Source organism: Podarcis cretensis, assembly GCF_951804945.1.
Source record: "Podarcis cretensis genome assembly, chromosome: 5".
Classification (NCBI taxonomy): Eukaryota; Metazoa; Chordata; class Lepidosauria; order Squamata; family Lacertidae; genus Podarcis; species Podarcis cretensis.
Window position 1 is genome coordinate 54,825,094 of NC_137174.1, and position 18,090 is coordinate 54,843,183.

At 42.7% G+C, this 18,090-nt stretch overlaps 1 protein-coding gene across 8 annotated transcripts in view; it reads left to right on the plus strand.

Moving 5' to 3' along the window:
* The window catches only part of SORCS1 (sortilin related VPS10 domain containing receptor 1), a 437,156-nt gene that overhangs the window by 319,117 nt on the left and 99,949 nt on the right, over positions 1-18,090 (plus strand). For all 8 annotated transcript variants that reach the window (XM_079976044.1, XM_079976045.1, XM_079976043.1 and 5 more), the window contains exons 17-19: positions 6,511-6,624; positions 7,415-7,586; positions 13,729-13,915. In XM_079976044.1, coding sequence (XP_079832170.1) covers positions 6,511-6,624; positions 7,415-7,586; positions 13,729-13,915 — 473 coding nt within the window. The remainder of the gene's footprint in view (positions 1-6,510; positions 6,625-7,414; positions 7,587-13,728; positions 13,916-18,090) is intronic.

Here is an 18,090-nt window from a genome sequence, read left to right on the forward strand (position 1 = left end):
TTACTGGCCGAGGGAGCCGGCGTACAGCTTCCGGGTCATGTGGCCAGCATGACTAAGCCGCTTCTGGCGAACCAGAGCAGCGCACGGAAATGCCGTTTACCTTCCCATTGGAGCGGTACCTATTTATCTACTTGCACTTTGTCGTGCTTTCGAACTGCTAGGTTGGCAGGAGCAGGGACCGAGTAACGGGAGCTCACCCCGTCACAGGGATTCAAACCGCCGACCTTCTGATCAGCAAGTCCTAGGCTCTGTGGTTTAACCCACAGTGTCACCCGCGTCCCTATGTGAGGATAAAAGACTTCATAATCAGAACAGACCTCATGGTGTGTCAAGGAGGTTTCTATACCCAAAGTTATAGCCCCACTTCAATAATTACATGTTTGATATGCCCCCTTTCCTCCACCATGTAGATGATAGAGTAAGTGTTGGGACCACCACATAAATTCCTGAAAGTGCAGAATCCCCCCCCCCCCCATTTTTGCTTCCCAGTTTGAGGAAGACAGATTCCACACATGGGACCTCTCTGCAATAGGGGGCATTCACATGTAAACCTTGCAGTTCACATGACCACCATGGAAGGAACATAAGGTATACTACTCACCTACCAACTGAATGCTGCAGACAATGTATAATCATAAGAGGAGTTAACTGGATTAGGCCAATGACCTCTCTAGGCCAGCATCCTGTTTTCACAGTGGCCAACCAGATGCCTATGGGGAGACCACAAGCAGAACCTGAGCACAACAGCATTCCCTACCCCACACAGTTTTCAGCAACTGGTATTCTGCTGTCAAAACTCAGATAGCAACACTGAGGATAGGATACACCTCCTAAAATGGCGGTACTGATCCAAAGATTAACTGAATTATTATTTGAATCTTCTCATCCAAGTCAGTGATATTCTACATATAATCATGCACACACATAGACCTTACGTGGTCTCCCTCACACCTCCCCGTGGGTTTTTAAACCTGAAAAAACCCCATAAGTGTTGAACCTCACTGAGTGGAAAAGCTACTGGAGCAATCGTTACAGTATGGGTAACCATTACGGTCGTGTGAAAGTAATAACGTAACATGCAGCACAATCTTTGTCTGCTCAGAAGCATGTACCATTGAATTCAGTGAGGCTTATTCCAAGGTAAAGTGGGTTTCATGATTGCAGCCTTAGATGTCAGGCTGTCAGGGAACATGTCAAATACCAGTTTCAAACACCAGATGTCTGGCTGTAATGCTATTGATCTTAGCGCACTCCCATTTTCAGATTTAAGTAGCGGGGTTCATCCTTTGTCCCAATTGATGCTGATGCTTGTTGATTGCAAGGCAGCCTGTTGTGTCTGCAGTTAGGCAGCAATTTGTTGTTATCATCAGAGTTCTGTGTGCATCAGAGAGAAGACAAGAAATTCATTAGATTACAGGTCTGCAAGGTGAAAGAGCGATGCTAATGCCTCTCTAGTGAGATGCAAAGGAGTTGCTTCTGTCATTTCTCAGCATATTTCTCTCTCTGTGTGTAGGTAGGTGAATGAATGGATGGATGTAAAGGCAGGCAGGCAGGGAGTTGCCAAAACCAAAAAATGTTGCAATCAAAAGTCAACATCTGTTTGCTTACTGCAGAGAGCTAGTTTTGTGGTAGAAACATACAAATGTATCTTAAATGGAAGTTAAAGTTGTTGCTGTTGTTTCACTACTTGTCCTTCAATTTAAAATCACAAGCTGGGCTATAGCACTTAAAACACAATGCTAAAAGCCCTGTTCCATGCGCAATAAGCACGGGACGCCTTTGCCTGGCAGCATAGGGGCCCATAGATTGCAGCAAAACGCTGGGCAAGGTTTTTGCTTAGTATCTTCTCTGTGTGATGTGCTCATAGGAAAAAGCTGCCCTTGTTGCAGAGGGGAAGGGAAGCCTATACAGTGGTACCTCGGGTTACATACGTTTCAGATTACAGACTCCGCTAACCCAGAAATAGTGCTTCAGGTTAATAACTTTGCTTCAGGATAAGAACAGAAATAGGGCTCCAGCGGCGTGGCAGCAGCGGGAGGCCCCATTAGCTAAAGTGGTGCTTCAGGTTAAGAATGGACCTCCGGATCAATTAAGTACTTAGCCTGAGGTACCACTGTATAAGGCTGCTTCCCCTAGAGCTCACAGTCATTTTGGTATGAGAGCTTCCTTCCTGCCCACCCTTGGGTTAGAGCCTTCAGTGAGCAATTTTGGGTTGCTGGTTGACAGGTCCGGAAATGATTTTTTTCTCTCTCAACCCGATTCGCACTTCATTGGGTTTTTTTCACCTTTCCCTTCTTTTGTTAGGTGGAAGAACGTTGTTTCTTTGAGGGTGAAAAATGGCATTGGGCAGGATAAACCTAGCCTGGGGGGGCATAAGGGGTCTGAGGATTCAGTATCTGCCTGCTTGGAATCAGTGGCGAAGCTGCATGAGGGTGAAGAGCAGGCGGGGATGTGGCTGGCGCCCCCTGGGGGGCATGGCACGTGCCCTGGGGGGAGTGGCGCGGCACCTGCAGAGGTGTGGTGCGCATTCTGGGGGCATGATATGCTGCCTGTGGGGGCGTGGCATAGTGGTGCTGGGGGTGGTCCGTTCCCTCCGCACTCCTGTTCCTCTGCCAGTGCTTGGAATCTGCAGTGAGACCTTGCTTGCTTGGTTTGCACCATGGCAAGGTTCAATACTGGCTGACTCCTGTCATACTGGTTTGGAGCCATCCAAACCCAGCAGATCCATTCCATTAACATGGGACTTGTGGAATGATGAACTGATCCTGGGACCCAATGCCATGCCAACCCTTGCCCTGCTACTGCTATCAATAAAGGTTTGGCCTGATTTTATCCCATCACCGTTGTACAGTCTGCTTATTTTGCTGCTGTCATGGGCCACATAATGCACCTACCTGGGCAAACAGTTTCAAACAACTTACAATCTCAGAATTAAGGTGGAACCTAAAAATATACATCTCAGGTGTCAAAAGTCAGGGTAAAGAGGTGTGCTATATAGTGAAGATGCCAGGAAGGAATCCAAAAGGTGTGCACAGGTGAGAATTGTAGAATCTTCTCCACCAACCACACTTCACCTCCATGCATACACCTCCTTTTCCCAATGACTCTGCTTCCAGCTAGGTTCAGGCAGGAGAAGAGTTCAGTACCTCATGCCCATACATCCATTATGCTCTTAAAATTGGACCCCTAGTCACGCAAACACACAAATTGCCCTTTGTCACTCCCACACCTCTCACTCTTGTATCTTCAGAAATTGTCCAGTAGCACCTTAGGGACCAACTAAGTTTGTTCTGGGTATACGCTTTCCCCCCGCCTTATAGCTTATACCCAGAACAAACTTAGTTGGTCTCTAAGGTGCTACTGGACATTTTTTTATTTATTTCAGCTGTATCCTAGGTGTGATGGCCCCTGGGAAACATTAGATTCTCAGGGCAACTAGATATTTAATATAGATGGAGGGGTCCTGGAAATGGCAAATCCAAGGCTGCCAGGGCAAATGTTACAGTCCATCAAGAACGCTCTACTTAGACACTAGTGAGTATAACAAGCAAGGATGCATGCAATCTCCCAATTCCAAGAGATTGCTTCTATGTTCAAGTTTACTTTGAGTCTATATGCCTCTTCTCCTAGTGCTTGCTCTAAAGGAGCTTTGGGGAGTTTCCAGACAGGCTTCTCATTGGGCATTCATGCCAATAGATTCACACAAGCTTTACACAGAGGTTGTACAATGTTACCTGTTTAGTGAACATTCATCGTGACATCTTCAAGTGGAGATTATACAACATTGCCAGCTAGTGGTTGTTATCCTGCACTTTCCAAATTTTTAATCAGACATTTTGCACTTACAAAAGGGATGAGATAGCTGTGCTGGAAAGTTTGGGATGCCAACCAAATTTTGTGTGAATAAACAATCTCTCTGGAAGTGCCCTTGCACCACTATTAAGCAACAAAAGGGGGGGGGGAGAAAGCATCCGAATAAGAGCATGTCCATACAAACATACATACAAATGAAGTGGCCCTGACAATAATGATAGAGATTTGAAGGGGTCCAATTGCCTCAACAAAGGGATATGGCCCATATCCACCAGTTCAGTATATTATGGGGGTGTGGAGTTAAATAGCATAGTAATCTATAGTATATTGGCACATTATATTGAATTGCATGTTTATACAGATTCATTATTGATAGAATCATAGAATCATAGAGTTGGAAGAGACCCAAGGGCCATCGAGTCCAACCCCCTGCCAAGCAGGAAACACCATCAGAGCACTCCTGACATATGGTTGTCAAGCCTCTGCTTAAAGACCTCCAAAGAAGGAGACTCCACCACACTCCTTGGCAGCAAATTCCACTGTCGAACAGCTCTTACTGTCAGGAAGTTCTTCCTAATGTTTAGGTGGAATCTTCTTTCTTGTAGTTTGGAACCATTGCTCTGTGTCCGCTTCTCTGGAGCAGCAGAAAACAACCTTTCTCCCTCCTCTATGTGACATTCTTTTATATATTTGATAAATCATAGACTCTAAATATGAGGTCTGAATGATGATTTCATTGACAGAGTTCAGTCCTGGAATATATGAAGATATGCATCTTTGAGTATATGCAGAGTGTTTTTCTGTCACCTACATCCAGCTCTCAAAACATCTTAACTAAGGCAGGACTCCCAAGGCAATTCAAAGGACGGCTTGAGCCCTGCTTCTGCTCTTTTCAAAATGAAGCACTTGTGTCATCCATATCCAGCACTGAGTGATATCATCTAGGATTCCTTGCCTAGAAGAAAGGGTGCATGTAGCATAAAAACTCAAACTGATTAAATCAGGCTTTGAACACGTATTCTCTTTTCTGCATATTTTGCTGCTCTGCCTTTCATTTGATTATTGAACATGCTGTGAGAGTGCAGCGTTACAGCTTTTTAATTATATTGATACATGAAACCTCAGCAATACAAGCATTTCAGTGTGTTGACAATCAGATTACAGAGGAAAGAAACCTCATTTATAAATAAATGAAAATGAGTTTTATCACTTGTGGAATGATAATTTCAATAGCCTTTACGCTGTCTCTCCACTTAGGATGCTTAGAAAATTATTTTGCATCCTTTGGGTAACTAAGTATCTGTTTGCAAAACAATTAACCAGTGTTTAGCATGCTTGCAAAAAGACTCAGGAATGTTATACATATGAAAGAGTGAAGTGAAAATGTTGGCTCAATTCCATTGCCAAAAAGAAAGGATGGGGTCAGGACTTTTTTTCCAGCTGGAACTCACAGGAGCTGAGTTCTGGCACCTCTAAGGTAGGCGCCATTGCCATTCTAAAAGAATGAGGGGGTGTTCTTTGTGAGTTACAGAACCTCTTTTTCTAGAAAAATAGCACTGGACAGGGCTGTCCAACAAGCGCTAACTGCATCATCCCTTCTCTACCTCTGTACCTTTTCTTCTGCACTCTTAGCAAAGGTTCAGCCATCATTCTCCCCTCCCTTTGCATATAACTTGTTTTCAAAGGAAAGTGAGCAATTCCTGGGATGACACTCAGCTCAGTTGTGGACCACACATTTTGCACCCAAAAGCTCCCACATTCACCCTCCGACATCTCCAGTAAAAGGATCTCAGATATCAAAACTGGGGGGGCAATCTTAGAAACTAGTGGGGAGTCAGAATAGACAATCTACTGAACTAGATTGACCAATGGTGAGATCTGATATAAGGCAGCTTCATTTCCTCTGGCCATAGTTATCCTCTAGATAATTTCCAACATCACACAACAAGCCAGAGAAGTGAAGGCGACTAAATGCATGGGGAGTCTGGTACATATTCACTGTGCTTTGACCTACCCATCCACTGGGTACTAAAGAGTAGTTTCTGCTAAAATTATGATACCGAAATGAATGGTCATAATCCAAAATCAACCAGGCTCAAATGTTGTATACTTACTGACAGAGCCATACCTAGGCTTCCTTGTGCCCTTGGCAAGGAGCTATATCAGCACCCTTACCCACCCCACCCCATGTGCCCTTGGCAAGGAGATGTATTGGTGCCTCTGAAGCCGGGAGAGACCAGAAACTCAAAAAAAAATGCACTTTTTTCACTTTCACGCTCTTCCAGTGTCTTTCTCCATTGCTGCTCTCCTCTGCCTCTCCTCCTCCTCCTCTGTTGGTCCGTCTGTCTGAGCATGCAAACAGATGGGGGGGGGGCTTCTAGCCACTCCAAGCCAGAGTGGGGAGGTATGGTTTTTGAACCATTGGTAGGAGCCAGTCTGACCAACTTCTATGTGTGCCCATGATTACTGATTGAGGCAAATGCAGACAAGAAGCCCAGAACACCACCCTCAAGTTGTAGACAGATATATGTATACCTGTGTGAAATCGATATATGTGCAGAAGACAAAGTAAGCTTCCAGGCCTGTATTTATGTGGATGTGGTATACCTTTGCAGGCTTCACTGTAACATGATCTCTCAGAATTATGTGCTTCTGATTCGCATATCACTGAAACAATCTCTCCTTCATTCAAACCAGTGACTATGGATTTGAGCGTCACAGCAATGGCCAGTGCTTGCCTGCGTTTTGGTACAACCCATCCTCCTTGTCAAAAGACTGCAGTATTGGTCAGAGTTATCTCAACAGCACTGGGTAAGTTGTTTTCAGATCAGACTTACCAGAATCTAGTTGTTAATATTATTTGTGAATGATTGTTAAGCTTTCCTCATGTTGTTCATCAGGTCTATTGCAGAGCAAGGCTTCAAATGCGGAGGGGCTTGCCAAGGGATTCTAAGACAGTCTAGCTACCAGTGATGCATATGACCCAGCCTTCCCTGCTGCGCCAGTCTGGAGCTGGCACACAAGAAAGTCATATTTATCCTTCCTCTCTGGCTGACATCAGGGCCAGAGCTTTGGAAATGGAGGCATCTCTGCTTCTCCATTTATCCTCATTTTGTGTTAGGTTGTGTAAACACTATACATTTAAAAGCAAACATACACCCCTCAAAGAGTTACGGGAACAGTAGTTTTTTTTATGAGTTGCTGGGAATTTTAGCTCTGTGAGAGGTAAGCTACAATGCCCATAGTTCTTTTAGGGAGAGAATCTGCTTTGAAACTGCTTTTAAGTGTGCATGCAACCTATGCTGTTTTGTGATAAAATTCCTTATTACTGATTGCTGTCAGATTAACATTTAGCACCATTAATGGTCTTATTTATTTTGGCTTCTTTATTATATCTGTGCATTCTTAATTTGTTGTGAATAGCTATGTTACTTTTTCTGTAAGAAGTGATGAAATAATAACAGTTGCTGTTATTGTTATGATTTGCTTAAACTAACTGGGATGTTGTGGTGGTGGTCTTGAAAAAGCGTAAATAGTCTTAAGTAAGCATCTTGCAGTGGTCCTTCTTTACACTGTTGTGTCTGTTTCCCACTTTCAACAGGTATAGGAAGGTTGTATCTAATAACTGCACAGATGGTGTGCGTGAACAGTACACAGCCAAGCCTCAGCAGTGTCCTGGCAAAGCCCCACGAGGACTTCGAGTTGTCACTTCAGATGGCACATTGACATCAGAACAAGGGCACAATGTTACCTTCATGGTGCAGCTGGAGGAGGTATGTTGTCTTTCACACATTTCCCACTGGGGCTTTTGAGTCTGAATCGTTTAGAAGAAAATAGATAGAAGTGAACACAATTAATTGGCCAGTGGGATTTAACTGATTAATGGCTTGATAAATATGAGCTGTGTATCTGGGCTACAATAAGCAGGGCCTCGTTAACTTCTGTAACCTTTGCTCACTTCCACTTTTGCCCTTCACAATTCCTTGAAGGGTAGACCCGAAAGTGTAGTTACCTGGGCAAATATTGCCAAGCAAATGGCAAAGCCAGCATTTAGAGGATATAGAAAAATGTACATTTCTGAAACAATGCATTCTGTCAACTACCATTTGTTACTTACACGAGGCATGGAGGCAGTGGCATAGTGTGGGGGTGCAGGGGGGGCCGGCCGCACCGGGCGCAACATCTGGGGGTTAGGGTTAGGGGTAGGGTTAGGGGGTGCAAATCCATGGGTTAGGGGGCGCAAATTACTTGCCTTGCCCTGGGTGCTGACAACCCACGCTACGCCACTGCATGGAGGACACCCAGTCTTGCTTAAGAAGTGCTGGTTGAGGATTAGTTTCCATGCTGAAACAGACAGTTATATTCTTCTTGAATCCCACATCTTAGTGATTTGAAAAGTCAGCACCTACTGGTGAAAAGACAACCAAGGGATAATAAAGACCCTGACATCCGTTTTATCAACCATTGAACTCAACATTATCAAATGCAAGTACTCATAGGATAGTTTTATGATAGGTGCATTTGCAAGATAGTAATGTGTGCATTTGCAAGGAGTTAAGATGAGGCATTCACTCTGCAGAAATCTAGAGAAAACCTCACCCATCGGTTCCCATCTTTATACATGTTTAAGAAATAGATGTACAAAACTGACTGCAGCATCTGAATCGAAGCAATTTACACAATATAAAATAGCATATAAGTATAGAGGGTATATTTGTGTTGAGACATGGAAAGTTTTTTGCTACCAAATTTGGCTCAAGACACGTGTGTGTGTGTGTGTGTGAGAGAGAGAGAGAGAGAGAGAGAGAGAGAGAGAAATTAAAATTCCTACGTTATAGGTGTCTTAAAAACCAGTTAAGCACCATCTCTGCACTGGACTATGGGCTGAAAAAATTGAGTTATGGTAATCTGCATAATGACCAGAAAAAGCAAATGCTTGAGAATTACATTCTGGAAGACAACCGAGGAGAAACAACAACTGCCTGTTGCAAAACCTGATTTAAAACATGTTTTAAACATCTGCAAGGATAAAGAGATAACAAGTCATTGCTTAACTGAAAGCTTCCAATTAAATGTGAAGCTTGGGACTAGATTTAAAAACATTTTGATTACATCTCATTGTTTAACACTTTGATTTACATGTAAGGCCCAGCACTTCATAGAAAAAAATCATGCTTGCAGCCTCTTGGGTGAGACTGAAATTGATTGTTTGAAGGTGTTGTCCTCATTAAGATGATTAAAATTAGCAGTATCATCTCCTCCCACATTGAAACTCTATGGATGACTTACACGTAATCAAGTTATAATCATATTCTGTAAATGGGCCAGGTTGTTACTTTTGAATCCATAGGTGTAAAGAATCTCAGAGGCTGTGAGAAGAATTCAGGTATAAAATGCAGCTAATTATTTAACACCTTGCTTGTTTATATAGCCATGGGTTAGGCATGTGCATCAGCTCTGTGTATACCCTGAATTACAAGGTGCATTGGGGTAATTCAAGGAAGGTTCTCATTTTACCTCATTAGATTGTTCTATTATCAAGATGCCTTGAGGGGTATCACTTCATTTTCAAGTGACTCTGTTTGGACCCAACTAAGGAAGCCCCGCAGAGCTCAAGAGGGAAGGTGATGGAGAGTTGGGGGAGAGGATCTCTTATTCTGATGGATGGGGCTAGCTTTTAATCATAGTGAATTATTTCCTCGGGGCACTCCAATCACGTTGAGTTGATGGAAGGGTTGGAAACTGCTTAGAATCATAGAATCACAGAATTGGAGAGATAAAATGAACCCCAGGGTCATCTAGTCCAACTCTGTGCAATACAACTCAGCAATCTCAACTAAAGCTTCCAAGACAGATGGCCGTTCAACCTCTGCTTAAATACTTCCAATGAAGGATCGTCCACCACCTCCCAAGGGAATCCGGTCTACTGTCAGATAGCTCTTACTATCATAAAGTTTTTCCTGATGTTTAATTGGAATCTCCTTTCTTGTAACTTGACGTCATTGGTTCGGGTCTTACCCTCTAGAGCACAAGAAAACAAGCTGACTCCATCTTCCATGTGACAACCCTTAGATACTTGAAGATAGCTATCATGGCTCCTTTCAGTCTCCTCTTTTTCCAGGCCAAACATACACAACTTCCTCAACCATTCCTCATAAGGCTTTATTTCAGGACCCTTGATCATTTTGGTCTCCCTTCTCTAAACATTCCAGTTTGTCAATATCCTTCTTAAATTGTGGTTTCCAGAACGGGATGCACAATTATTCCAGGTGTAGTCTCACTACAGCAGAATAGAGTGGGACTATTACTTCCCTTAAGGGACGCGGACGGTGCTGTGGTCTAAACCACTAAGCCTCTTGGGCTTGCCGATCAGAAGGTCGGCGGTTCAAATCCCCGCGACAGGTTGACCTCCCCTTGCTTGGTCCCAGCTCCTGCCAACCTAACAGTTCGAAAGCGCACCAGAAAAAAAGTGCAAGTAGATAAATAGGTACCGTTCCAGTGGGAAGGTAAACGGTATTTCCGTGCACTGCTCTGGTTTCTGTGTTCCGTTGCACCAGAAGCAGCTTAGTCATGCTGGCCACATGACCCAGAAAAAGGACAAACGCTGGCTCCCTCAGCCTCTAAAGTGAGATGAGTGCTGGAACCCCAGAGTTGTCTGCTACTGGACTTAACTGTCAGGGGTCCTTTACCTTTATTACTTCCCTTGATCTGGATGCTGTGCTTCTTGTTGAAGCAGCTCTCTCGTAGAGAGAGCACAGAACAATTCAGAAACAGATCATTTTTTAAAAAAGAAATATGCACGGATACAAGCAGCAGCAGGTGGCAGAACACTACAGGCAGGACTGTGTTGCTGACCTGGCTTCCCAATGCTGGTTACTGGGGGGGGGGGCAAAGCAGCAGGGAGCTTGGTGCAGTGCAGCCACAACAGCAAGAACATCAGATTGTGCCCACTCCATGAAAAGCCCCCATTCAACTTGCCCCTCTCTGGATTCCTCCACTGCAGCAATCCAGGGTTTCAGACAGCAGTATTTCCATCAGGCAGGAGATGCCGGGGATTGAACTTGGTGCTTTTTGCACACAAAGCATGTGCTTTTCAGTATTAAGTATTTGGAGAATATTTGATAAGTATTCAGGTACTCGGAGAATGTTTGAGCACTACTGGATGCCATAGACATAGAGGACCATCTTAAGGAGACTTTGGGGAAGAAATGATTAAGATACACTTAGAATCACAGCTTTGATGCATTGATGTAAAACCTGTGGGAGAAATGTGTTCCCTTTACTGCCTACCTTATTATCTGAGCTCAGCAGAGTCACAAAACTATTCAGTCTAGCACTACATTTGTCACTGTGATGAATGAAGGGTGGGGGGGGGGGATGACAGATACAGATCAGTCTTTTGTAATTTCATGTACTGTAGAAATCCTCATTATGGGTGTCAGTTACACATACCTAGCGATATTCTATATTTACTGAGTTGCTCTTGTGCAGCTTTCTACACCCTACACTGTGATTTAGTCAAACACCTGATTACAGAAGTGTTCTCAAGCCATTTGGACTTTTGCTTTATGTTTGGACTGTGGTTATAAGCACATCATGCAGAAATGCACTTCCTATGTATACAATACTGTGAAAGATGTTCTGACCAATTTATGGGATGCAGGGGGAAAAAGACCTGTGGGAAGCAACACAGGAACCTAGGAAAGTGCCTTATAGCAAGTCAGACTATTGGTTCATCTAGTTCCATATGGTTTGACTCTTAACTGGCTGCCCAGGGTTTCAAGCAGGACTCTGTCCCACTATCTGGAAACAGCAGATATTGAACCTGGAACCTCTCTTGTATGCAAATCAAGTGCTATACCACTGAACAACAACCTGTCCCCTATGCTGTGGAACTATGAAGTCAACTTTCAACACACTTAGAAATGTTAAGTTTTGGGGGTCTCTTTTTGCCCCTCTTCTTGTTTTTCTTTGCTGGCACAGAAAAAATCTGTCCTGCTTGTTACACTATTGCATAAAAGCTGCTTGCCCTGAAATACTGAAGTTCTTAAATGCCAGCTTTTGAAACATGGCCTTTCAGAAATGTGTTAAATCCTGAACTACAGGCTGTGTATTCAGTTCAGGGACAGGTGGGAGGCATTTTCAGTTCAAAGGATTAAATAATTTTAACAGGAATGAACTGGAAAAAGCAAGGAAATTCATCTTGTGAAAGAGGCACTGGAAGAGTGGCAGCTGTAGGTCTCCTCTAATTAGACTGGAAGGAGGCGCCTTTCTCAGCAGGAAGCCATGATGTGAATCAGAAGTCCACGTCCTGCTGCGCTCCGAAGTGATTTTCTGCTCCTTGGACAGTTGTAGACTCAGCATATTCTTTGGCCCACCAAAATTTATTAAAAGGGATTAAAAAGAAGAAGACATATTAGAAGCGACTCAGTATCTTTTTCTAAGTCCTTTTTATATTATGCCAAGGCTGCTATACCCATGTACACCTTGTGCTGGGAGCAAGTATCAGTGAACCCCGTGATGCCTACATCCAGTGCTTTTTTTTCTAAAAAAAATGTTTAGAGGTACTCTTATTTTGACTTAAGAAAATCACCATTTTATAGTTCAAGTCAGGAAAACTAAATACAGTAAATGGACTAAAGTACAAAGATTCACAAAATGTTTAGGGGTATACCCTTGCATCCTCCCAGAAAAAAACACCACTCTCTGCATCTGAGTAGGCAAGAACAGTGTGAGGGTTGAAAACTTTTAAACCCACTTTGCTTTCTCCAGGTACCTTATTTACAAGATAAAAATGTGTTTTTGTGAGATGCTTTAAAAATGAAATGAAATAAAGTTTGCACACACTTCTACCCATAACCCAACAAGAGACCGTTAGTACATTGTGTGACATCAATGTATTATTCTACATTTCCAGAATAATTTGGTACAGCAGAGGCATGACTTCTCTCTGAGAAAAAGCCTGAAATAAGAGTGCCATGAGCAGAAGTGAACTTTCTTTTTCACTCCTGATATCAGCAGTGCAAGGAAAGCTCTTGCTTGTCTGGAGTTGATACCAGATGGTTTCTTGAAGGGTGTGAGGGACTTAGACGGCAAGCCTGTGAACACTTACCTTGGAATAAGCACCATTGAACACAGTGGGACTTAACTTCCAAATTAAACACGCATGGGCTTATTTAAAATGTCGTTACGAACAAACATTTATCTCACAGATATACACACATACACATTCACATATATGTACACGCAGTCACTTTGTTGTAAAATTCCTAAATGAGATTTTGCATCTTTAGGGTTCTGACTTTTGTGGCATTCAAGCAGTCCTGTCATTCTGAGATCCATTTTTGAGATCTGACAGCATTGCAGAATGTCTCCCAGATACGGCAATCCACGAGGAAGTTTAGGCAGAGTAGCATTAAGTGTTTCTGTGGTTCACCAAAACCCAATTATTGTGGTGTGCCAAAACAGCTGCCTCCAATTTACTATCCCATTTGCAGGCAGAAAATTGGGAGCAGCAATTTTGGGAGTCATAATTCAACTCATGTTGTGAACCCCTGAAATGGTTTGGGGAGCAGAGAACAATTGTGTCAGGACTGGCAGTTTCTACTTTTGTGTTCTAATTCACTGATTTTGGCAGGGGCTCTTAAACAGAAAAAAGGCAAGAAGCCCCCTCCCCAGAATAACTTTGCCTACCCCAAGACAATTTCATTCTTTTTGTTTAGTTTTGCCTCAGTGGTTTTGTCAAAATTCCCCCCAACTAATTTTTGCTGAACCAGACGTAAGATTTTGACTGATCCCTATAAATGTAGATTCTTACTTGTACACCTGAATACCTTTCAAGATGGCAAATATTCAAATTGCCCTGGATTCCATATCTATTTTATACTAATTATCCTCTCTACCTCTCTAATTTAGGGTGACATTCAAAGATCAATAATCCGTGTGGATTTTGGAGACGGTAGTGCTGTGTCGTACGCCAATCTAAGCTCCACAGAAGATGGGATCAAGCACGTCTACCAGAATGTGGGGATTTTTCGAGTAACAGCGCAGGTGGAAAACAGCCTGGGGGCAGACAGTGCTGTCATGTACTTGCATGTAAATTGTATGTTATTACATTGGTATATGAAATATTTTAAAGATTCTTTCTTTCTTTCTTTCTTTCTTTCTTTCTTTCTTTCTTTCATATACGTTTGTACTATGAAACCTGCTAAGAGAAGGAGTAGTTCACTTTTATATTAACATTTATTCTTTGGGAAGATGAAAGTGAAAGAGAAATAGATACCCAAAAAAAATCAGCAGGACATCTTAATGTTGTGAGGAAATGGCCTCTCAAAATTCCCCATCCTATCTATGAGTAAAGTAACCGGAGACACAATTTCACTGAATTTCTCCAGGGAGGATGAAAATTCTCCACCTTTTTATCCAGGCTGGGGCTCACAGTTGTCAGTAGCACAACTTCCCTCAGATTGCCATTTGTTTTTTGTTGCTGCTGCAAGAACTGGCAGTAGCAACTGTGTTGGCAGCATGACCGCCATTTTGCCTCTTCCACAGTGCCCCAGACCTAGTATGATTCTTTAGTATAGCAGGAGGAGAGATGGCAACCACTTTGTGCTGTGCTTTCTCAATTTTGATTCCTCATGAAAAATTGGAAAGATTTGTTTATTAATGTATTTATATCCTGCTTCAGGCCTAGCACAAAACAGTGGGGGTTGCTGTCCTCTGGGACTGGTGGGTGAAGGAAAGAGTACGTAACATCAGGTGGAGCCAAAGTTAAGATCACAGTAGGCAGATCACACTTAACACTGAGGAACACTTGACACATGCAGACAGACCCACATAGAGAGTAGGGGAGGGAGAAAGAGCAAAGGTAGGGTCTGGTGGGGTGTGTGTGTGGAGAAGCTGACTGGTTGAAGGGTGGAAGGGAATAGTAAAGTTAGGGGCTGAGAGGAAATAGAGTTTGAAGGAACAATAGTGGAAGCATGGAAGGAAGATGAAATAATGAGGTTAGATTGGGGCCAAAGAGAGCAATGTTCTAGACACTGGAAAGAGGCAAAATGAGAGGCACCAGTGTGAGTGCTGTCCATAATCAGGACCTACAGGACATAGCTGACTTTCCACGATAAGAACATGGTTGTCAGGGGTGGTTATCTCTTCCATTTTGTTTTCAGTTACTCTCCCCATGACAGCCATTTTGTGTTTTGCCATGGCAGCCATTTTGTGATGGCTAACCCCCTAGCACTCTCTCAAAATTCAAAAGGTGCCCACTAGCCCAAAAAGGTGGGCAACCCCTGGTCTACTTGAAACCAAGTCCCAACCAGTTCAGTGGTACTTCTTTATTATCAGTGTGTAGAAGAAAGGAAAGGAAAAAGGAATGGGAAAGGTAAAAGAAGGAACTGGCTTAGCAGGCTGAAAGGTACAACAAGACTTTTGATAAGTGGGCATTGTCCTAGGCAACAAAGTTCCTGTGTGCTGTATACTAGTGTGCACAGGGAAGCCTTGCTGTGGAGGTGCCAACTTGTGAGGGAGATTGGGGGGGCGACAACGGGAAGTTGTGCAAGTGCCACCCCCAATTTACATCAGGATGTTGGAGGAGCCAGGAACATGGTGGCAACATGGCTTCAGTGGCCAATGGCTCCTCATCGCCCTCCTCCTCCTGCCACTGCCACTGGCTGGGGGCTTCTCCCCCCCTTCCCCTCCATTACAGGAGGAGGAGGAGCCACAGAAGCCACAGCATGCTCAGCTCCACGCTGGGCCCTGATTTTTGGGAGTTGCTGCCCCTGCCCTGTTCACATAATCAGTTTGCTCTCAGTGGATGGGATTTACAGAGTGTGCAAACAGGCCTTTGTTTATACTGGCCCATGAAAGAACTATAACGCAATACTAAGCTTTAGTCTGAAGCTATTGAAAATACCTAAGCTGATATATGCAGTGCCTTTTTCCTTTCTTCCTTAAAAAAATGTTTGTGGTACTCTCATTTTGACTCAGGAAAGCCACCATTTTATAGTTCAAAACGGGGGAAATAAATACAGTAAATGGACAAAAGTACAAAGATTCACAAAATGTTTAGGGATATGTGTACCCCTGCGTACCCCCAGAAAAAAGAACTTTTTTAAATGCAAAAGGTAAGATTTTATATAAAGAGCAAGCAGCCCATTGAACCTTGAAACAAAATTTACAAAGTTCTGTTGGCCAATCTTTACTTAAACATATTTATTTATTTATTTATTTATTTATTTATTTATTTATTTATATGTGAGTTTTATTTATTTATATAAAGCAGTTCTCAGCATTATGCCATGAAAGCTAAATAAGGATACAGAAACAATTAAGATCAATATTTAAATATCAGCAACCAAAATCAATATGAAAGAAATGAAATTGCCTTCTCAGCCACTTATCTCTTCCCATCTTTATGAAAATGCCAGCGGGGTGGAGAGGCCAGGCCTTCTTTGTTTGTAAAGGTCACTGCAAACACACTTGAGTGCTGGTAATATCTCCAGAGAGGCTCTGGGGGTCTCTGATAACACAGGGCCATGCAATCTGCTACAATTTGACAGAAGATGATTCCACAGGGGCCCATCTTCACTGTGCACTACTTTGTTTGCAAGCTAATGAGGCCACTTGATGGAGCAGCTATTTGCCTATGCAGGCCACAAGCTACAAAGGAAAAGTCGTTGTCTGGGTCATTCCTCTCTGGGAATGGGTTTCCCCACCACATAATTTGATGAACACAATACAGCATTGGAGTAGAATGCAAAAAAGTTACTGAGGCTCTCAGCAGGATCACAAGCGGCATACCTTTTCATATTTTCCTCAGTGTTTCTAGAATCAAATTTTTCGCAAGCAGACTTAGTAATTGTGGCTCCCAGCAGTCTAAGGCAAGCAGGTACGGAGAATGGAGGTATTCAGTTATAGGGCAGAGAGGGCTAGTCTGTCCCTAGTGCTCCTGAAAGCTGATTCACATGATCAGTTGCATATGTTTTAAAGGTCAAGAAAGGGCAGTGTCTCTCTGGTTTTAAACTTTATGCCTATGGTTAGAATGGTAAACATATATTTTTAAAAAATATATCATGGGGGGAAAAGGATTATTACAAATAAAATAAATGAATAGTTGCAAGCTGGTATTCTAATACCCAATTAGTCCAGAAGAATCTAATAAATAAACAAACAAACCGGGAACAATGTAAATGTAGAGAGACTTTCTGTAAAACCATAACAAGAATGCAGAAGAAATTTGATTCAGTTTGCATTTGAAATCTATCCAATTCCTACTATGAGAACTGAAACATAGTCATCCTTCAAAATTTGCACTTATCACAATTCTGTGATGCAGTTCTCGAGCCTAGCAATGTTTACAAAAATGCATATATTACAGAAAAATCTGCATAAATGTGAAGCCATTAGTGAAAATAACATAAATATGCATTATATTAGTGAAAATTACTTGCAACAATGTATCCGTTAATCAAAATTGCATATGAAACTGTCTCTGCCATCTGTGAGCAGAAATTCACACTAAAAAGCTGGTGGATTTTATGAGGATTCTTCTCATTATTTTAAACCATACAAATTGCCTGCAAAATGTGGAGAAATGAATTTAAGAATAGAAAAATGAGAAATAGAGAGAACCAAAATGGATTGGTCCTTCTATTTATAACCATTGCCCATAGACATTAGAGCACATAGGAAGCTGTCTTATACTGGGTCTTTGTATTATTATTATTATTATTATTATTAATTTATTTATACCCTGTCCATCCGGCTGGGTTTCCCCAGCCACTCTAGGCAGCTCCCAACAGATTAAAAACAGAATAAAACATCAAACATTAGAAGCTTCCCTAAACAGGGCTGCCTTCAGATGTCAGATAGTTGTTTATTTCCTTGACATCTGAAGGGAGGGAGCCACCACCGAGAAGGCCCTCTGCCTTGTAAGTATTTCAAGGCAGATATCTCAAGTGGAGATCTCTCCTATCACCTGCAACCTGATGTGGGATCTTCTACATGCAAGGCATATCAATTCCTCTATATGCAAGGCTCTACCATGGAGCTACAGTTTCCCCTCTGCCCAAAAGAGCTGCACTTGGGACTTGAACCAACAGATGCACGAGAAGACTTGGAACCCAAAGAGACGTTTGCCTCCATAGCCTGGATGGTTGTAGGACCAGTGACAGTGACATGCTGGGGATGACAAGGCTAGCTAGCATGTCCCTAGTTTGCTCACCGTATGAAGAAGAAAAAAAGCACACTAATGCCTCATACACAGAGTGAGGAAAACAG